The following is a 20,364-nucleotide window of genomic DNA, read 5'->3' on the forward strand; positions in this document are numbered from 1 at the left end:
TTCAAGCACTATTGCACCCAGCTTCTCATATAATTTTTGTAATTGAGATACAATTTATATATCACAGAATCATCCTTTATATAATTCAATTCTTATATAAATCATCCTTTATATAATTCAATTCTTCTTAGTATATTTTTATCATCATGAAAGAAACATCACAATCTAATTTGAAAAATTTCATGCCACAAACTTAAGCCTATTAACAGTACTCCCCAGTTTCCTCCCCCAGATCCCAACAACTTCCAGTCCATTTTCTTTCTATTCATTTACATTTTCTGACATTTCATATAAATTAAGGCATATCATATGGAATATGTTCTTTTCCATCTGACTGCTTGGTCTCAGAATGCTTTCAAGATCTATCTATATAGATAGATCTATCAATCTATATAGATCTATATTTCATTATTTTTTATGGCTGAATAATACTCCATTGTATGAAATATGCTGGATCATTGTTTATTTTTGCAGTACTAGGTATTGAACCCAGGACATTGCACAGGCTAGCTAGGCAAGAACTCTACCAGTGAGTTATATCCCATGCCCTGACAAATTGCTTTTATCCATTCATTTATTATGGACACTTGAGATGTTTGTACTTTTGGCTATTATTTAAAGCAACTCTGAACATTCATGGACAACTTTTTGGGTAATATAAGTTTTTATTTCTCTTAGATATACTCACAGAAGTAGAATTGCTGAGTTATATTGAACCTGTATATTTTAAACCTTTTGCCAAACTCTTTTCCAAAGAGTTTACATTTTAAAGTACATTTTCACCAGTATCATGAAAATTCTTATTTCTTCATGTCTTCACCAATAGCTGTTCTTAACTATTTTTTTTAATTATAGTTATTCTAGTTAGTATGAGGTGATATCTCATTATGGTTTTGATTAGTATTTCTATGATGGCTAACAATGGCTATTTATATGCTTTTGGCCATTTGTGTATCTTCTTTTTTTTTGGACTGAAGATTGAACCCAGAGGTGCTTAACCACTGAGCCACATCCTTGGCCCTGTTTTATACTTTATTTAGAGACAGGGTCTTACTGAGTTGCTAAGTGCCTTGCTAAGTTGCTGAGGCTGGCTTTGAACTCACAATCCTCCTGCCTCAGCCTTCCAAGCTGCTGGAATTACAGGTATGTCCCACCACACCTGGCCACTTGTATATCTTCTTTGTAGAAATGTGTATTCAAATACTTGATCTAATGGAGGACAGGAGAATAATGGGAGGTACTGAAGAGTGGAGTTGATTAAGTTATGTTATATGCATATACAAATTTGCCACAACGCTATACAATTACTATGCATCATTACAAAAACTAACAAAAACACTTTGTCTCCTTTAAAATTAGGGTTTTTTTTGTTGTTGTTGAATTGTAAGTACTCCTCTTCTAATTTGAGTTCTAGTCTCTTATCTAATAAAAGATTTGCTAATATTTTCTCCCATTGAGTGAGTTACATTTTCAATGTTTTGGTAGCATCTCTTGAAGGGACAGTTATTAATTCTGATGAAGTCCAAATTATCTCTTTTTCCTTTTTTTTTTTTTTTTTTTGTCTTTTGATGTCATATCTGAGAGACCACAGTCTAATTCAAGATGATAGGTATCTACATCTATGTTTTCTCCTCAGAGTTTTGTAGTATTAGCTGATTCATTTGGGGTTAATATTTATATATGGTATGAGTTAGTGGGCCAGCATTCCTTTGCATATAGATATCTAGTTATCCCAGCAACACTTGTTAAAAAATGTTATTTTTTCCTTGTTGAATTGTCTGCATACTCTTATAAAAAAATAACTGACCCTAGATGTATGGGTTTATACCTACACTCTTAATTCCATTCTACTGATTTATGTGTTTATATGCCAGTGTTATATCACATTATCTTCACTATGGACCCTCAGAAGTAATTTTGAAATCAGAAAGTATCAGTCCTCTAACTTTGAATTTGTATAGCAAGGTGGTTTTTTTTTTTTTTGTTTTGTTTTTGGTGGCTATTCTCAATACCACAAATTTCCCTATGACTTTTAGAATGAGCATGTCAAATTTTCTTTTAAAAAGTCAGAATTTGATGACAATTGATGTGGGAAGCCATTCTCGCATGTGATTGGGCACCTCCCGGATTGGGTGTGAGGCATTCTGGCCAAACTGTGTCGGAGCTATCCCTACCCTCTCCAGGTGCGAGAGCCTGTCCATGTGGGGGTGTGACTGACCACTGATCCTGAGGCCAATCACTGACCCTGACCTTGGAATGCTGCCCCCCTCAACCTTCATTGGATGGAATTTTCCCCTGAATTTCTTATTCCCCAATAAAAGGCCACTCCCTGGCGTGCTCTCTCTCTCTCTCCTGCTAGCCCTGAGTAAGCCTTGCTGCCCTACCGGGTGGTTCAAGGTGAAAGCCAGAGAGGTGAGAGCCATCTCGGACCTGGTCATAGAAAAAGGTAATTGAGTCTGTGTGTTTTATTTTGATCTCACTAGTTAACTTATATGCCATGAACCTCTTTAATGAAACCAGCGTGCTGGCCGCCTGGTGGAAATTAAATCTGTAGATCAGCTTCAGGAATATTATTATCTTAATAATACTGAGTCTTCCAGTCTATTAACATGGACTTTCTTTGTATTTATTTAGGCCTCCTTCAATTTCTTTCAATACCATTTTGTAATTTTCAGTGTACCATACTGTTGACTTCTTTTGTTGAGTTTATTTCTATTTATTTTATTCTTTATGATGCTGTTATAGAAGTCTTTATTTAGTTTCATTTTTAGTGTGTTCATTACTTGTTTAGAGAAATACAACTGATTTTTGCATATTGCTAATGTATCTTGCAACATTACTGAATTTATTAGCTTCAGTAAAAGTTGTGTGTATTCTTTTGGATTTTCCATGTGCATGTCATAACATCTTCAAAAAGAGATAGTTTTCCTTCTTTCTGTCCAATTTAGATGGTTCTTCTTTTCCTGTTCTGATGGACTTTCCCCACCCCACCCCCCCCCAATATCCTTGTTTTCCCTCTAGGGATGAGGGAAAAAATGGTGTTCAATTTAATAGGAACAGACATCTTCTTTTCTGCTGCCCAGAATTGCTGAACAGTTAACATAAATTACCCTTAGGAAGGACAGGGCAGATTACTGGGGATGTGACTCTACTGTTTTTGTTTGTTTGTTTTGGGGTTTTTCCTCTTAAAGGTACAGGACACATACATGACGATGGACCACGGAGACAGGTCCCAGGAGACTACACGTCAGCCAATAAGCTCCAAGACACAGTGCAATCAGATTCACTTCACTTTTATTAATAACAAACACAATCTCAGGTCAGTACCACTAGCTTTGGGGTTGATATTACAAAAATTATTCTTCGGTTACAAATAACTACATACATAAAAAGAAGAAAAACCCACCCAGATAAGGAAAATGTATCCTGTGTATGTTTTCATGGCAATGATAATGCATTCCCAATTTTTGTCTGACTGATTATATACCACTTCTCGTTCAATCTCTTGAGAGAACCATGATAGTATCCAGGACATACATGCATGTCAATTTCATACTGGATACTGCTACTATAAAAGTCTGCAGGGCTTGAGAATTTCTCTGTTGAGGATCTCAAAGGCTTAATAAAAAGTTTTAGTCAAACCTCTAAACTGCCTAAGAGGTAGGTCAGTATTATTACTCCATTTGAACAAAAGGAAATGTGAGGCACATTATAGTTACGTGACTTGCCTGGTTCAATGACTTGCCTGGTGCAATGATTTCAGTGTGTCCCTTAAAGTTCATGTATTGGAAACTTAATCCCTAATGTAGCAGATTCAGAGATGGGACTTCTGAGAAGGTTCTGGATTAATGACCTTATCTCATTAATAGGTTTGTTTAAAAGTGAAGCTCACATAGCAAGTTGGTAAAACAGGGACAAGAGAGGCCAAGATCTTAGCCACCAGTGTGACACAGTTGCCTTACTTCATTTACCCTTCAAACTAGCCTATTTGTACTATCTATTCAGAAACTACACACAGGATATTAATAAACCAAGGAGAAACTTTCTATTTTATGTGCTACCACCATTATTTCATTTAAAGAATAATAAATACATTCAAACTACTTCCGCCCACCATCATATTTGAACACTTAATAAAAACAGCCATAAATTTCCAAAATGAAGCCCAGAAAGGAATCCTGCAAATACCTGTGCTGATAACCCACCAGGCAGGCTCTTATTGATACTGGCCACTGTTATAGTCTCTCAAGGAGTAAAGGACTACTCAAAGAGTGTGAGGGCAGATTCACCTGCAACATGGGTTAGAAAAAGGATAAGGCACAGAAATCAGTTTTCAACATGTCCACAAGGTAAGGACCATTAGAAACTCACTCTTGCTAAGAGCAGAGTTTCTCATTATTGTGTTACTTGAATTGAGGCTTCGAACCTTAAGAAGTGTTGTTCACTATACTGGCATGCCTCTATCTACTACATACCCACATATATGCTGCAGTCCTCAACCTGGGGTCTGTACCATTTGTGTATGAACATTGCATGGATCAGTTCCATGGAACAGGACTAGAAAAGAAAGTTGAGTTTGCTCTTCATGTATCATAAAGCAGGCATCTGATGTCCAATAGAATAAAAATCAGCCAAGAGACATTTCCAGGGGTAGGTACAGGTCAGTAGATCTGATCTACAGAGATCTTCTATAAAGTTCTTTTCTACTTTAATGAACAGCTCAAAGACAAGGCTGCCTTAGTGCAGGCTGGCCCCTATAGCTTCTATACAACTAACACAGGAAGGAAGGTTCTGCTCTCTCACACCACTAGGCCTCAACAGTTAACAGCATTTGGTATTGTATGCTGCCAATCCTAAAGAGCAGAGTTAGGCTTCTGCACTGATGACTGAGGAACAGGGACAGGAAAGGTCCCAGGTTCTAAAAATATATACAATGTTCAACAAAGTTCCTGGCATCTCAGATCCCACGTCTTAGCCCAAGCTTTCCAGCAGATCCTGGTTCCAGGGCAGGGACTCCTTTCAATGTGTTGCACTTGGGAACTGCCCCCCCTTTTTGTACTTCCCAGAAGACTGTTTCCGCTTCTTCTTTTTGAAAGTATTGCACCATTAGCTGCATACACCAATTAACCCAAGTTGCTTTGCTGAACACTCTCTGTTCTGACCCAGAGGAGACTGACAACAAGCCATTTTTTACTGTGGCCAGCTCAATGGAAAAATGTGAGCACTGGCCTTGGCTATGCCTCATGAAAGGGATCCTCTTCAAGACAAAGATGTTTCTAAAGTGTCTGCCAGCCTTGCCTAGAGCAGTCAGAGTGGGGTACACTCACTGTGGTGGAGATGAAGAGGATCTGGAGGCCACAGGAAAGTGGCAGTCAACTCTACCTGCTGAAGAGACACAGGGCTGGTGCCAATGAGCATTGTGTCTGCAGGAGAAAGCCGCCTGGACAGCAAGTCCTCTCTGCCCTAAATATACACAGGAGGCTGCCTGTCCAGAGAAAAGAAAATGTCAGGGAACAGACATCACTGGTAAGAGAAAAAAGACGGCTGAGGTAGAGCCAGGAATCCAGAATCAGGGTGGTTAAGAGATTTATTCCTACCTGTCCCCCAGACAGTCCTGCATTTGTAGACTGGTCACAGAACAAGGAGTGAAGGGGTCCAACACTGTGGGAAGAAGCCTAGTTTTCACTCAATCCTAAGAGAAACTGAGACTAATGAATGAAGCTAACATCAAACTTATTTCATGAGGACACTTAATAACTTACTATGTAACTTCTGACTCCCCTGGATGTGCCATTGGAGTCCTTCCTTTGGGAAGTGATCTCTTATAGCTGCCTACAAGAGCTGTCCCTCAACTTTTCCATCTCCTGTCCATCTGTGAAATGAACAGACCACCCAGAAAATTCTTTCTTTACTTCTAGTTTCTTTTTCAGAGGTAATACTCTAAGTGAAACATTTGCATGTTTCAATTAAAGATTTTATGTCAGTTTATTTTTAAGTTTGGCCCAATTGTATCTTCAAAACTCTGAGCTGCTGTAATGTTGTATTGAACACATCCAACCTGAAATCTAATCCCATGAAGTAAGACATCTTCTTGTTATTAACAAAAAATAAAGTCCTTCTCCAGGAGAGACCACTCTTACAACTACACAAATGCTTCTTTATTCTTAGTTATTGATTTGCTGTTGTTTCCTATCATCAAACTCCATAACTGAGTCAGGAGAGACAGGAAAAATGCTGTGTGAAGGGGCTCAGTGTCTGTGCTAGGCAGGGTCTGATCCCTGTAAAAGCTTCCTGTTTTCTCTTTTCCCATATCAACACCATCCTTATAAATCATATTCTTCATACTATCTCTCTTCCTGATGATATACCTGCTCTTCAGCTGTATGCCAAATCAAGCTATCTCTCTATTTCATCTAGCAAAGCCTAGACTGAAGATAATTAGCAGAGGATGTCTCAGAAGGTTTTATTGTATGTCTAGCTTGAGTTACCTACCTTGAGTCTGAGGACATATTGAGGAAAGAGTTATCTGGGGCAGTGATCATTATGTTTAGATGCCTGAAATTATGCCTAGGCTTGGAAGGTGACACAGACCAGTGGCCGAACATCGGTTGGTTAGGAGGCTATAAAAAGGAAGAGAAAGGAAGGTAACACAAACAAAGCAAAGAACAACAGAAAGAGTAGAGAGAAGAAATAAGTTTAGCAAAGTACTATCATAATAGTTGAGTTGTTTGTTTTAAATACTCTTTTTGGTTTTTTTTAGAATTTATTAATAATTTTTTAAAATTACATGTAAAAATGTATGTATTTACAGTGTGCAACATGTTTGGAAGCGTATGTATTGAGAAATGTTTATATCTTACTGATTAAAATATGCACTACCTAAAAAAGTTATCAAACCTTTTGCATTTTAAAAGAATACAATACTGGAATGGGTTAAGGTCATCAACTTTAGCATCTGGTAATACATCTCAGTAGTTATTAACATAACATTAAACTTCTGCCCAGATGGCTTTAGAAATGAAGTCTGGACAACCCACAACTCAGGCACTCTTGTAGCTTCCATCTCCAGTTCTTTTAACCCTGGCCAAGATGGCAGCCTTGGACACTTTCTTCCGGTCATAAGCCAGACCAAGGGCAGCCATGCAGTCAATGAAGAATGTAGTAAAGTTGATGTGCCAGCGGTACTCACTGGCAGAGTAGTCATAGGGAAAGGAGTGGTGGTAGTTGTGGAAGCCCTCACCTGGAACAAAACCAAGGAGAGAAGTTAGGGAGCTTGGCAGATTGCTGTTTTCCATATCTCTTGCATAGCAGAGTACCATGAACTTCGGAGAAACCCACTGATAAGTGGATGAGTGGATGAACACTGTGTCTTCTACTTTGAAGCAAACAGAAGCCCTCAGACTAAGCAATGAGTCAAGAGGGCCTGGTCACCCATGGCTTCCTTGGTGAGAAGTTTCCCTTAGGGGATAAGAGAAGTTATCCTAGGAAAGGATTTTACATTGGAAAATACAGAGCTTTAGTAAATGCTGGCTTGAGACCCTTGAGCTCTTTGCTTTTGTGCATGTTAGGGTGGGGAGTGGAGGGTACAGAAGAAGAACCATTGCTGTGTTTCTTACAAAACTGAGTAAAAAACACAAGTTTTACTCTGTACTAATGGTCCCTGTAAAGGTGGAAGGTTCTAATAGAATGATGGCAACAGGGAAAACCAGAAGAAAGCAGACCCAGCCAGGGTCAGGTATTCTCCCAGCCTCTGTTGGTTCAGTGGGCTACTCTGGCTCCTACTTCTCTGAGATAATCATGTGTTGGAGGAGGTACCAATAAAACAGAACCATTCTGAAAACCTCTCAACTTCTGAGATTCTGAGAACTCTTGGGAAGAGCATTTCACTGTACTGTAGCGGAAAATAAAGAAATTTAGGATCCTGGACAATTTCTGTAATTGGTAAAATGTTTGGCAACTCTTGGCAGGATTCTTCTTTCTCAACAGCTTCCAACACTAACAACACTGGCCCTTATCAGGCCTGGGTAAAGAACAGCCCTGATAATAGAGGTTGTTGGACCCTTTGTAGATAAAAACATTCCCAGATATAGCAGTAATGAGAAGAATAGCAAGCAATCAAAGGAGGTTCTGCCAAGCAAATGACTCCAACCTGGGCATCTCAAGGTACCTATCCCTCTGTATACCAGGCTGTCCATGGTGTGTACTGGTAGGTGGAGGGATAACACCAAGGCTAAGGGTGACCCAGGATTGCCACTTCCACCTGTGGCTTCACAGCAAGGCTCTGAGTGAGCACTCACCATGCCTGTAGGTATCAGATTTAAAATGAAATACACACACACACAGACAAGGAAAGGAAAAAGGGGAGAGAGTCAATGGGAGCAACTGGGGCAAAGAGCTGAAGAAAGACTCTAGAGAAAGGTCAGCTTTGTCAGAGAGGATGAGCATGTGACTGTTGGGGTAAGTCAAGACCAACAAGGTGAGAATGGCAGGAAAGAGTGGAGGAGAGCAACGGGTGAGGGGACATGGACAAAAGAGCAGGTTTGCAGAAGCAAATGACAAATGTGAGAAAGTAAGATATTGGCAACTAGTTTGAACAGAGGGTCACAAAGAGCCTGCAGATGTGGAAGCTCACTGGAGTTCCATTTACAACACAGGACACATCTCAGTCTAGACTATTCTATTTCTATGAAAATCCCAGATTTGGACAGTGTGTAGGTGATTTATTTCAAAGATGAGTCAAAGTAAGAACAGGCAAGAATTTTCCTGAAAGGAGCAGAAAGCTGTATAGAAGTCAAAAAGAGATAGGAAAAAAATTTCATAACAAATCTAGTGAATGTGGTCTGGGTTGAGAATATATCAGGAAGAAATTAATGAGGAAAAATGAGTTATGCAGTGATGAGCTTAGGCATGTGAGCAGGGTGACTGCCAAGATGCTACTGGATGAAGAACAGCTTTGATCCATGAGCAGAAAGGGGCACAGATTCTGCAGAAGGAAAACCAACTTCAGGTCTCAGTCAAAGTCTATATTAATTTGGAAAAAAGGACAGCAAACCATGAAGGCAGATGGAAGAACTCCTTTTTTCTTTATCTGGCAATTGGGAATGGAACTACAGAGACAAATAAGTTCAAGAGCAGTCAAGATTGGATCAAGAAGCAGGAACTTTGATGAAGGTTACCTGCCCTATCAGAGGATTCCCTAACCAACTTCAGGGAAGGGGGAGTTTCTAGCACACAATAGAAGATTAACAATAAAGGACAAGAGGAGACAGAGTGACAGGTGATGGTAAAGGCCTGCAACCATTGCACTGATGCCCCTCATACTGGCATCACTAAACAATAAGGCATAGCCTACACATTAAAGTGTGGCATATTCATTTAAAAAGCAAAACACTATAACTGTGGCATATGGGAAGTTTATTGAACCAAATTATACTTGTTCTTCATATTTAAATATAAAGCACTAGGCTTACAAGCCATGAAGGTGACCCTATTTTTCTACCAAGCATTTTCCACACTAAAGACTACAGATCTACTCAGAGGTGCCAAAAAAAAAGGGAAAACTCATTACAGGCAGCATTTAGATACTGTTTTACAACTTCACATTGAAAGTAGTATTAATTTTCACCCTTTCTATTTATATAAGAGTTGTTGCCTGATTCTTATAAGGGTTTTCCAATATATTGCCCCCACCCCAGTTTTATAGTTTTAAAAAAAATGAGTTTTAAAGGTGTTACAAAAGCCAGGCATGGTTGTATATGCCAATAATCCCAGAGACTTGGGAAGCTGAGATAGGAGGATCATAAGTTTGAGGCCAGCCCCAGCAAGAGAAACCCTACCTCAAAATAAAAATGTAGAGCACACTTGAGTTTAATTCCCAATAAGGGGAAGAGGTAAAGTGGTCATAAAAGCACTTTATTCAGGTTTTTCTGACTCCTAGCCAAATACCCCAAAAAGCAGACTACTGGATGCGGTTTTTGTTAGGCATTGGTGACTTACCCACAGCTCCCAGGGAAACCAGGACATTCTCTCCAGAGTTAACGTTCTTGTCATAGGGGCGATTTCCATAGAGGTGGGCAGCACTGTTCACCAGCCAGGTGGCATTGACCACTACAGTGTACCGCAGGAAAGTACCAACAAACAAGCTGTGTAGGAAGGTTTCACCCCAACAAAACCAGGGCACCAGTGTGGGCAGGATGAAGCACATCATCAGAACAGCGGGCTTGTAGTACCTACATTGAGAGATCCCACAGTGAGTCTGCAGAGAGAGAACTCTCACACCTACCTGAGCTGTCTGCTCTCATGGCTGAGCTGTCATTCCTCCAAACCATGAGAACAGGGTGGCAAAAGCCAGCATGAGGAAATGGAGTGGAAATACTTGAGTATATAATAGTACCTTCGACTTTAGATGGGGTAATGTGAATACCTTAAATGACTTTTCTAGGACCACCCCACTAGCAAGTGAAGTGAAGATTGGATTACCTGTCTCCTGATAAGAAGTTCTTTCATCTTTAATGGGACCATAAGGCCACGTTGATCAAACAAGTGAGAGTCAAATCTCAAACTCATCAGCAGGGTTTTGCTGCCTGTGCTATTGTCCATTTGCCTTAGGATCTTTAGCTTGCCACCAAGACCTTTGGCACACAGTCTACATTAGGGGCCTTGACTCCATTTGCTGCTACCACTGCCTAACTCTTTGCTCTGCTTTTCCCTCAGGAGGCACACCAAGTGTCCTTGGCCACCTGCAGGTCTCTGTCCCTCCAGAGGCCCTGACCTATACTCTACTCCCATGAAAACCAAGCCATTGACACTTCAAGGGAATGGATTGCCTACCTCCCTTTAGCAGTCACATCTATGACTTGTATGTCACTGACATACCTACCTCTAACTCCTTTCTATTGCTGCCACTACTTCCCCACCATGGCCCCTCTTCTTGTCTAACCTGTGTCCCTGCCTCTCATCTCTCTGGCTCAGTAGTTACTTTCACTTGCACAAGAGCATCCTCTCTGAAGCACACTTCTGACTGTCACATTGCTGATGAAGAAACCATTCTGTTTGCTGAATAAAATTTTGAGTCTGTGTCAAGTCCTTTTTCTTGCCCTGCCCTACATGTTAGGCAGAAGGACGTTCTTCAAGAACATGCTTGAGACTTTGGCCTATTCCATTCTTTCTTTTTGTGCTGTCCCTGCTCACACATACTTGTGAAAGTCTCTCTCCATGGATGGATTCTGATACTACTTCATTCATAACCCTTTTTCTCATGTCCACATGCCGCAGTCTGGCTGGGCACAAATGCCGCAGTCTGGCTGGGCACACAATCACGAGCCACCACACAGCTTGTAGATTCAAACAGCAACTCTTTATTCCCGAACTCACACCAGCCGTCTACAATCACGTTCTGGGGAAATCCACGTTCTCTGCCCAAATCCACCTCCACTGAGAACTCAAGGGGAACTCAGGCAGCAGGATACACCCTATTCCCAGCAGGAATAATCTTAAACCTGGAACGCCCTAAACCCGATTATCCTAAACCGGGAACACCCTAATCCGCCCTGGTCCTTGAGCAAGGTCACCTACATTCAATGTCACTGCAACATGGGGTACGCTGGCAAGGAAATTGTCATACCTACTTGGCTAATGGCTCCCAGCATCCACACTGAGCACGGACCCTCACGCCATACCTCTCCTAGTGCAGACCATAAATTGCCTCCTATTATGGTGGTTTGGGTACTTGCCTTATCCCTCCACCCCAACAGACAACAAATTCTTAGAAGGGGAGGTCTTAACAACCTTCATTTTTGTGTCCGTTACTATTCCAGTCAGGAAAGATTTGTTGCATTTAACTGATTTCATCAAGATAGCTCAGAGATAAAGGCCATAAGTGATTTGAACTTACAAAACCAGTAAATTCTCAACTTTATTTTGTAAGAGTTAAGAGAAAAGGTTGGGTTCCCAAATCCCAGATGCCTAGGGCCACATCCCCAGCCCCATCTTCCCTTAGCTCACCTCCTCTGGAACATCACCAACTTCTCAGCTTTTAGGTCAGACAGGTCCAGAGATCCCCCCTTCTCTTTGACAGCTGGATGTTTGCGCACCAGCAGCCAACCCACGTGAGAGAAGAAGAAGCCACGGCGGGAGTTGTGAGGGTCCGCATCTGTTTCTGAGAACTTGTGGTGGGCGCGGTGATCTCGGGCCCATTCATAAACATCGTTCTGGAGGGACAGAGAAGAGGAACACAGGCCTGAGGAAGGACGCCCTCTTGGGAAAAGTCCAATGCCTAGATGTCTGCAAGGGCCCAAGGCTCTCAGCCTAACCTCACAGAGTCCCCAAGAGTCTGGCTCCAAAGGAGAAATGAAGGGACCTGCCCTCTTCTGCACACTTCCCTGGAGCCTGTGCAGAAAAGCGACTTACAGTCCCAGACCACAAGAACAGCACTGCTGCTTCCTGAATGTTATATGGTGGGGAGGATGTAGGTAAATCACAATGTTCATTTCCTTAAGAAAGAACATTGCAATTCTTCTATCAAAGAATGAGGGACAAGGTCCTCAAGGGGTGCCCACACAAGGGGCATGGAGAAGTATGAAGCAGGTGGCCTCAGGTCCTATTCTGTAGATAAGGTTCTGGAGAGCTCTGTCCTGATGCCTTCACAAGTCATAGCTCATCCAACCTAAGAGCAGCATGAAACTCATGACCATGACCACATTTCCAGAGGTCTTCTTGCTTGTGTGGGACTCTTCCTTTTCTTCCAGAATATACTAAATTCTCCTCCTTCCCTTGACCCCACAAGCATCATCAGGTAGGGTGCTAGGGCAAAGATGATTATGCAGATATAGTTAAGACCTCAGATATGGCCAAGACAAAGGGGCTTAACACAGTTTTCTAGTTTCCTCTTGTGACAAACTAAGCTCCATACTACCAGCTATCCTGTGCCCATTGCTATAACTTAATAGGTATAAAAGTCTCCTCCTTTCCATCCTGTTTGTTATAAATTTGCCCTACAATTGACCTTACTAGTTGGCTCAGCTAGCATGGCAGCCCCAGATGGGACCAGAAGGTCAGTCCATCCAACCTCTCAATGACTCAGTTTCCTCATCTGCAAATTTGGGATAAAAATAGGACCTACCCCTAAGGTGTGTAAGGACTTAATGAGTTAACCTATGTGAAGTGATTATCACAGTCAGGATATAGGGATGTTTGCTCTTATTACCTGAAACAACAGCGTTCCTGAGTCAATGAGACTAATTTTAATGAAATTGTAGCAAGATTCCAAGATAGTGCCCTTGAAGCATAAGTTTATTATCCAGTGTCTGGCCAGAAAACAAGGCTCAATGTCTGGCTTATGAGTTGTCATCCTTTATGATTGGCCACACTGTGTGAGAACACAGGGAACTTAGAGTGTATAATGACCCTATACCTTTACAGATTTATATAGTGACCCCCGCTATTTCCCTTCCTAGTGATTCTGAAGAGTTCCGTGTTTGAAAAATCTAAGCAGTGTCTCATTTGAGAGGACCTCAGAAGACTGGAAAGGTCAATGACTGCCCTGCTGGGGCTTCCTCTCCAGGCACAGATCCCCTCCATTCCACCTTGGATCAACTATGGACTGACAGCTGAGCAGCACCAGCTTCTTACCTGGAACGCCATGGTGTTGGCAATGATCAGGAAGAGCCGCAGGGGCAGCCGCGCTTTGTAACTTCGGTGGCTCCACAGGCGATGAGCTCCTGCAGTGATGCCCAAGGCACTCACTAAATAGTATGCATAGGCTGCCAGGACAAGACAGTGCAGGAGTCACCAACAGGCAAGTCCATAAAGGCATGTCAAATTGCTCTCCTAATGCTAGAGCCTGTGTGTGCTTTAGGCTTTGGGTGAGGATCTGCTTCCCCTGAACCACAGGGATGATTTGACATCTGAGGCCTCATAACTGTTACTACTGAGAAAATATCATCATTTTCCATCCTCTCCATGTAGGAATGGAAACAAGCTAAGGATTCCCAGGAACTAGGAAGGCAGGACAGCAAGAGAGGAATAAGTCTCTCATCACTGAGTCACTGTCATTGTCTGTGTCCAGGGGCATTATTCAAGGTTATGTGTTTTGACCTTAACTGAGCTTATCTAAAGTTTCAGAGTCCCAGACTACTCCTACAAAGCTTAAAACCCATGAGCAAGAGTTTTCTAAAAATAGCAACCAGAGCTATCTTGGTGCTATTAAACTGGAAGAACCCAAAATTGTAGGGGATGCAGAGCTGTGGCAACCAGCTGGTATAAAAGCTTTTCAATATTGTACCAAGAAGTGCAGCCCTGAAAAAGTCAGCCCTGCACAGTTATATATGGTTCAAGATTTACCATAGATGTGAGCATTTCATATTTACAGCACACCTTGAGAGGGTTATTACCGACACAGGCACCTTGCAAGTGAGGAAATAGATGCTTTAGAGGATACCTGTTTATCAAGCATCACTTGGCTAGGAAAACTGAAGCCATGGTCTAAAGCTAGGCTTTGTGTGTCAACAAGAAGTTCTTGTTCTATCTCAGCCTTCCGCCCTCTAGAACTATGCCCAATTTCCAGGTCTCTCCTTTGCAATGTTGCTCTTTCAACCAGATTCTCACAAATCAATGCTAATTTGAAACATAGCTGAGAATGTTCAAAGCTGGGAGAGGAATACTAACATCATCCTTCCTCAGTTTCCTTTAGTTTGCAGACTAAGGAGGTGCCAGATATGATCTTTCCTGGGGAAAGGAGGGTAGGGAACCAGGGGCTGAGGCTTGGGAGAAACTATTAGCAATGTTTCATTCTGACCTGGCAGGTACAACTATGGATCTTCAGGGATCACATTTAGTTGTGGTTCAAGACAGCACATTGTAACAAATTGTTCTAGTTCTTCTACAGACAGGGATAACAGTTTTCTAAAGAGCCTCCTCCTCTCTTTCTCCTGCCTACTATTCCCTATCCTGCTCCTCCTTAGGATTCCTAGGAGAGCCACCCAGACAGTGACTGTCTATGGAAAGTTCTGGCCACATTCCCTTTGTTCTGGGCTTGAGGACCCAGGTTAGGCCCTCTGGCCAAGTGGTGATTGAGATCTTCTTCCCTGATACAGTGTCTCACTCCATCTGTACCAGAATAAACCAGAGTGGAGCTAGATCCCTGCGACCACCAAAGAAGACACTGGCTTTGGGCAAAGCAGAAGCACTTAGACAAGAGGCAAGGGAGCATCTAGGGTTTCATGGTGTGGATGGCTCTGGCCCATTGTTTCCAAAAAAGCACATGTCATCTCATTTTAACAGGGGAACTGTAACAAGATCCCAGTCACTCTGGTGCCTGTTCTCTCCATACCTGTCAATACGTCAAATAGAAGTTTCAGTCAATTAGATTTGTTCTCCCTCCCCACCCCCATACCCTGGAAATGACAGTGTCCACACTGATGGCTAAGCAGCATCTCATAACTCTGCCCTGAGAAGTAGAAGCTTTACCCTTCAGCCCTAAGTTTTGCCAGAGATAGCTATTCAACCCTGGCTTGAGGACTCTTCTATAGTACTCAGAGAAAGAAGGCTCTTGAAATAGATGATCTAGGAGAAATTCTGGGATGACACACAGTGACCTAAAGAATATGACATTTCTAATCCTTACAAGGTAGTATTTTCCCCTCTTGGTACATGGAAAGAGTTCCATCCTAAGAATGGACATCATTTCAGTTGCATGGCACCTGGAGAATTTTCCAAGACAAAACTCAAGGGATCAGATCTCACCACTTATAACACCTAAGAGCTCAGGTTGGGCAGTGGGGTACCATCTAATACCTGCCAACCAACTCTACACTGCTACCCTCCCAAGACAACTGCTAGAAAATTCCTCACACCTGAGACTGCTCCAGAAAACCTCTGATTGTCTTTTGGAGAGCAGGTCCTGACTCTCCCAACAGAGAGCAGTAATTCTGCCTCTAGGTCTCAAGAGCTTCCTACTCTCCCTTCCTAACTCAGCCTCAGGGGCAGAGGTGAATCTACTTGCAAAGTGCATTCATGGATCCAGGGGACAGACCTGCTAACAGCCCCGAGCCATGGGATCTGGGAAAGAATTGATAAAAAGACAGATCAGAGATGAATTGGCAATTGGAGGCTGAGGCTGCTCAAGGTTCTATTCTCTGGCCTGGCTGTCCCTTCCAAGGAAGAATGGGTAGGTGCCAGGGAAAATTAGTATTAGAAAGTGCTGGGTTCTTGTCGTTACATGGCATCTGGAGAGAAGGGAAGGAGCTTGTGGGCTGAGGATGAAACATTCTGCAACCTCTGTCATTCTAAGAACATTTCTTTGACTGAAATTTGCTGTCCCCAGGAGACCTACCTGACAGCAACACATCTGTGCAACTTGGGTCATATAGGAGCCTTGTTATTCTACCCTATGATAGAAAAGGTTGGTCTAGCCAAATGGTCAAGTTAAAATAGTTTTGTGGATAACCACCTTTGGTGTTCAATGCTTTATTATGATCTCTCCTCCTGAGCAGTTTCCTTTGGCTTTATCTCCTGTCTATGTTCAACCTGCATCCGATAAAACCAGGGTTCCCATAACTCTCAGGTAGTGGACTCGTGGGAAGCAGGACAGAGACAGGCATTCAAATAAATGACTCAAACAGAAATGTTGAGTTCTAGGACAGTAAACTCTCTTTCACTTATCTATACCCCAAAGCCCCCTTGCATCTCGTCTCAATGTTTACTTCCCAGGAAGGGACCCAGACAACTGTCTCTCTTGCATCTTAATCCTACTAGGGTTTCTATCCCCAGCCCAGTCAGTCTCTCAGGCAACCAAAGACTTATGGCTGTCAAAACCTGAATAAAGAGTGGTTGCTGCTCAGTGGAGACTCCACCTTATCAAAGACCAGTGAGAAATCTGAGGTACTTGCTCAGGACAAGGGACCCTGCTTACCCCAGAGCCAAGTGTAGAACTTGGAAGTGGGAACCAGTGTGACCCCATACAGGGCTCCCAGGTGCAGCAGACCCATGAGGATGATGTTTCTCCAGACATACTCAAGCTTGGGCCTAGGGCCCTCTGCATCCTGGTAGCTGGGGTCATATATGTCATCTTTTATTTCAGGGCGGATGTCTTCTTCTAGGTTTGTAAGTGTCTTCTCCTCCTTGGGAGGGGCTGTGATGGTGGTGGTAGTGGTATAGGAGCTAGAGATCTGTAAGGAGAGGAAGTGGAGAGTGAGGAGATTGCTTGTTGGCAGGAGGGGCACTTTACTCTCTAATGCAGCTGAGGGGGAGTGTACAGTATATGCCCCTGCCCCAGTGCCCAGGATACACGAGTGTTGTATGTACCCCAAGAAGGAACAGAGGGGAAGTTTCCCTAAAAAATGTGCAGATAGATTGGAAGAGAAATCTGCAGGTGAAGGAGCAGGAGAGAGAAAGAGAGAGAGAGAGAGAGAGAGAGAGAGAGAGAGAGAGAGAGAGAGAACACTCTTCACCTAGTAACACAAAAATGAAATTCCACAATCAGATTTTTCTTTACTTTAAAACTTAAGAAAGGAAAAAACGTTGGCGAATCCATCCTTCACATTACAATCCACACCCCTAATCAACCGAGGTCTGCAGAACTCTGGAAATGTGGCCCAGTCCAGGAGCTCTTAACTGTCTTCCCACCAACCAATAGCCTAAAGGACCCTCAGTTCTGGCCGTGGGGCGGGGGCCACTTCTGGGACGCTCACCTCCTGCAGCATGTGGGCGGGCATCTGGCTCTCGGGTGCTGGGATCACGCTCCCGGGGCTGAGGCTGCGGAGCGAATTTGGCACAGCTGAGACTGAGGGTGGACTTCGGCTCAGCGATCGGTGGAGCTGCGCTCGTAATACTATGCTGTTGCACGCGGGATGGCTGTGCAGGCCCACCCGCTGTGCGCGGATCTCCCCGGGCGAAATTTAAGGGGTAGAGCTGACAGGGGATGACGATGCCCGGTATTAACTCAGGCACCTTTTATTCGTTGAACAAGGGGCAAAGTGCGCAGAGTTGCCTGGACGCGGCAGCTCTGCGTGGAGATGATGGCAGGAGATGGTAAGGGACAGAAAGCAGTACCCACAAGAATCACAGCGCAGGGATGCTGCAGACTCCTACAGCGCGCCTCCCTAACTCCTGCCTCTGCGAAATGCAAATGGGACTCCTGTAAACTCTGGCCTGTCATTGGCCAAAGGGAATTTGATGCCACCTCGTCCTGGGGTTACCATTGGCTGGGCTCAATCTGCTGTTGCCTCTGCCGACAGATCTTGGCTCCCCTCCCCTGTTTTTCTGCTTTTTCTCCTTCGCTTCTCTTTTACTGGCTGCTAGACTTCTGCTTGGCATCCCGCGGAGTCGTCCGCGAGACTTCTCTCTGGAAATGGGAGAGGACTTGGTCCGTCAGTGGCAGTTGGTTACAAATCCAGTCATGGTCCCCCGCTCACGGATAACGGTTGGGTATTGGGTAATTTGCACAGAGAATACTGAGGAAATCACAGTGGCACCCACTGTTCACATTGCCATCCTATTCTCCCAGACGCGTGGGAGGTGAAAATTGGTTTCCATCGAGGAGATGAGCAGAGAGTGTGGGTGCAGCCCGCCTCCATCCCGCAGAAGCCGAGGAACGGGGCGGGGGGGGGGGGGCTAAAGTCATGGACAAACAATGGATCTGCCCCGCCCCCCTCCCATCTAGGATGCTAACCCAAGACAGCGCACAGCTTTAGCCACACAGGCAAAGGCACTTTTGCACTGGAGCCATCAGTCACTGGGCACGCTTTACAGGGAATAGCCAGACACCAGGGGGTAATCCCTTCCCTTCCCTATGCCCTTGCCTCCAGAAGGTGTGCAGGAAAGTTCGGAGATACTTCCAATTGTCAAATTGTAATTGTGGAGTCTTCTTAATGGAAAAAGGCAGGTAGCACAACACAGCAGGAAGCCAAAGAATTAGTATGTGGGATAGGAATAGCAATCAAATATTGAATAAACCTTGCAAATCAATTCACAAGAGTCTTTTTGTTTAACCTTCACTGCTACTCTTTGAGGTTTTACTGTATGCTTCCATTTTAAATAAGAGAAAAGTGGGATATGTAGAGATCAAATAACTTGACCATAGTGGCAGCAGCCCCTAAGTTGTGGAGTCAGGAGTTGAGCCAGAAATGTGATACTGGTTAAGTTCTGTGGTTTATCCTTTTTATCCCAGCTACTCTGGAGGTTGAGGCAGGAGAAATCAAAGTTTGAGGCCCGTCTGGGAAAGTTTGCAAGACCCTGTCTCAAAAAAAAAAAAAAAAAACCTAAATAAATTTAAAGGTAGGATGTGTGGTTCAGTAGTAAACCCTTCCCTCCCATTTGTGAGGCCCTGTATTTAATCTCCAGTACCAGAAGTAGCAGTAGTATCAGTTATTGTAGTAGTAGTGAGGAGGAGGAGGAGGAGGAAGGGGGGAGGAGGAGGAGGAAGGGGGGAGGAGGAGGAGGAAAATAACATTTTGGCACTCAAGCTCTTAACTTCTGCTCAGGACTCTATTACTCTGGAACCCTGCAGTGCTCTGACCTCACAGACTTTTCCATCAGGACATAATCTCTGGGTTTGTGGGAGTCCTACCAGGGGAGCTTGGAGATAGGCAGGCTCTGCATTCACCCAGGCTGCTTCCATTTCCAGGTCTCCCTATTGCTGTCCCATCCTCTTCTGGGAAGAGGGGGTGCTAAGGAGCTCTGTGCAGGGTTCCAGAGTAATGACTGGCTTCTCAGGAAGAGAATCACCGGGGATTGTCTGGAAGCAGGATGGAACTCTGCCCTCTGGTCTCAGGGACAGGCCAACTCCCCAACCAGTGACCAAGCACCTCCATTTCATTCCTGGCTCCCTGTCCAGTGGGAAGGTGCTGAATGAGCCTAGGTGATCTCAGAGGTGGAAGCTCATGTGGTGATGGTTCAGAAGTGCAGGGTGTAGAATCCAAGTCCACCAGTGCTGCTCCTCTTCAGGTTCTCTCAGCAATGTGTGCTCCGCTAAATTCCTTTGCCAACTGCAGGTTTACTCTGTCCTGGTCCAATCCTGACTGCTAAATGAATTACTATAGATTGGGTGGCTTTTTCAACAGAAATGTATTTCCCATGATTCTGGTGGCTGAAATTATCGATTGAGGCAATAGCAGATTTGTTCATGTTATAGTGATGTTTACAAGGTGGATGTTTATAGTGATGTTTACAAGCCCCAAAGGTTTTGTTCCATTCTGCTGTGGTTCCACCTGCAGGGAATGAAACAGTGTGAATGCAAGCAGCTCTGGACATGTCTCTCAGACACAATGTCAACAGAGTCCCTGCTGAAGGTGTCTACCTTACCATGAAATGCTATGTGAGTGGACAGCACAAGAATGGATGGCATGAGAAGATAATTTTTTTTAAAAA

The 20,364-nt window shown here is 43.5% G+C and overlaps 1 protein-coding gene across 1 annotated transcript; it reads right to left on the reverse strand.

The window, feature by feature from the left end:
* Positions 1–3,291: 3,291 nt before the first annotated feature.
* On the reverse strand, positions 3,292–18,092 carry LOC114088605 (acyl-CoA desaturase 1). The gene is made up of 6 exons (XM_027930298.2): positions 17,688–18,092; positions 16,910–17,165; positions 13,630–13,760; positions 12,004–12,209; positions 9,997–10,229; positions 3,292–7,240 (listed from the first exon to the last, which is right to left on the reverse strand). Exons 1-6 carry the CDS (start codon positions 17,709–17,711, stop codon positions 7,041–7,043), a joined length of 1,050 nt encoding a protein of 349 aa, XP_027786099.1. The 5' UTR covers positions 17,712–18,092; the 3' UTR covers positions 3,292–7,040.
* Positions 18,093–20,364: the final 2,272 nt, after the last annotated feature.

The sequence above is a fragment of the Marmota flaviventris genome, chromosome 4 (genome assembly GCF_047511675.1).
Source record: "Marmota flaviventris isolate mMarFla1 chromosome 4, mMarFla1.hap1, whole genome shotgun sequence".
In the NCBI taxonomy this organism is placed as follows: Eukaryota; Metazoa; Chordata; class Mammalia; order Rodentia; family Sciuridae; genus Marmota; species Marmota flaviventris.